The sequence below is a fragment of the Grammomys surdaster genome, unplaced genomic scaffold (assembly GCF_004785775.1).
Source record: "Grammomys surdaster isolate TR1022 unplaced genomic scaffold, NIH_TR_1.0 112635, whole genome shotgun sequence".
NCBI classification, from domain to species: Eukaryota; Metazoa; Chordata; class Mammalia; order Rodentia; family Muridae; genus Grammomys; species Grammomys surdaster.
Window position 1 is genome coordinate 2,652 of NW_021611851.1, and position 2,111 is coordinate 4,762.

General features: G+C 36.9%; 1 protein-coding gene across 1 annotated transcript; it reads right to left on the reverse strand.

The window, feature by feature from the left end:
• Positions 1-341: 341 nt before the first annotated feature.
• On the reverse strand, positions 342-1,259 carry LOC114635575 (olfactory receptor 1013-like). The gene has a single exon (XM_028784095.1). It carries the CDS (start codon positions 1,257-1,259, stop codon positions 342-344), a length of 918 nt encoding a protein of 305 aa, XP_028639928.1.
• Between the last annotated feature and the right edge of the window lie 852 nt (positions 1,260-2,111).

The window sequence follows — 2,111 nt, forward strand, 5'->3', positions numbered from 1 at the left end:
AACAGACAGTAGGGATTTATAAGTGACCACTTAAATGTTGTTTGCTCTACCTCTACCCAATCATAATGATCACTTCTATACATTCCAAATTTTCCATGTTGATAGATATCAGCAATGATTCCGTAACCCACATATTTTAATATTCCTACAATAAACACCAGTGTACATGTATCTTTATGGTAAGCTGGTTTGGATCATTTGTATTTAAATTCTGAAGTCTTGTGGATGAAGAACATGGACTTTTATAATTTTTTATACAACTATAATAACTGGCAGCTTTTCTTGAAACATAAGTAACCAATTAATTATTTCTGTTCTTAACATAAGGAAATAATCTTGATTTACTTGAGGAGTTTATTCAGAGCCTCTTTCACATCCTTATTCCTCAGACTGTAGATCAGGGGATTCAACATGGGGAAAACCACTGTGTAAAAGGTTGAAACAATTTTGTCTCTATCTAAAGAGTAGCTGGACCGGGGCCGAGCATAGATGTAAAGAATGGAGCCATAGTACAAGGTCACAGAGATCAGGTGGGAAGAGCAGGTGGAGAAAGCCTTGAGGCGGCCCTGAGTGGAGCGGATCCTCAAGATAGTGGCAATGATGAAGATATAGGTGGCCAGAATGAACACAATAGGAATGATGACATTGGAAGTCAAGAGGAAGAATAACACAGACTGAAAGCTGTCCTTCTTGCCACAGGCGAGCTTAACCAGAGGTGGGATATCACAGAAAAAGTCATCAATTACATTGTCACTGCAGAAAGTCAAAGAAAATGTGTCTTTGGTAATGATCACAGAGTTAATAAAACCTCCCAAATATGAGGATGCCACGAAAAATATACACAGCTTTAAGGACATGGCTTGGGAATAAAGCAGTGGCTTTGAGATAGCCATATAGCGATCATAAGCCATGGCAGCCAAAAGGTAACATTCAGTATAGTCCAGTGCAGCAGAGAAGAAGAATTGAGCCACACAACCACCAAAGGAGATGCTCTTGTCTTCCAAGATGCAGGTTGCTAGGATCTTTGGTGTGTAGACAGAAGACAATCCAAGGTCCAGGAATGATAGATTTCCAATGAAGAAATACATGGGTGTGTGGAGCCTAGAATCATTGCAGATTAACATAATAAGGGAGCTATTTCCCACCAAAGTCAATGTGTATACAACAAGAAACACTGCAAACAGGACCTTCTGCAGTGTAGGGTCTGTTGTGAATCCCAACATGATGAACTCACTAACAGTATTATTATTCTGATCCATGGCTGTAAAAAATGTGACTTAAGGGGAAAGAAAATGAAGTTTCAAGTTAAATTACTGTACTGAATAAATAAAAAATTGAATGATCACTACAATGATCACTGTTTCTAAGGGTTTATCAGGATGACCAAAATATCTGACCCTACTTCTTTGTCCTAGCCCAAAGTCATTTTCATGCCTGGAGACTACTTCTTTGTTCTAGCCTAAGATTTAAATTCCTGTCAGAAATTACTTCTTTGTTCTATCCTAATATCAGATTCCTGCCAGAAATCCACTTCCTTGTCCTTGGCCAATGTCAGATTCCTGCCAAGCAGTCCCAAAAGCTCTCCACATCTCCCCCTTTTTTATTTCATAAACTAGATAAAGCCTGTCTTAGGTCATTCTAACAAGAACGCCTTCCTTACCTGTTGTAGAATATGCATTTTCCAAAGCAATGCACTTCTGACTTAGGTTGGCAAGACTCTGTGCAGAATCTTACATGTCCTTGGCTTGCCAGGCTGTTAAATTAATAACCCTGTCTGGGGGTCCATTTTCAGTTTCAAGCCAAGTAATTTGGCTGCCAAACTTGACTATTTGCATCTATTTCATTGGTAGTTTCTCAACCTAGAACTGACCTTAATACTTGCATGTGGTTAAAATGGTATAAAAGCAGATTGAAAAAAATGTATAAAGTTCAAACTAGTAAAATAGCTATGTTATGTTCAGTAACATTTTTAAAAAATTGAATGAATGCATGTCATGAAAATGTAATTGATAAATTTTTTGTGAATTTAGAAGCATGTATTTTAATTAAAAATATAGTAGTAAAAAGATTTTAATATGTAAAATGATTCTATGTTCTTATATGTTATACAT

Coding starts and splice junctions, on each gene's coding strand:
- LOC114635575 (XM_028784095.1), bottom strand. CDS start 1,259: ATGGATCAGAATAATAATACTGTTAGTGAGTTCATCATGTTGGGATTC.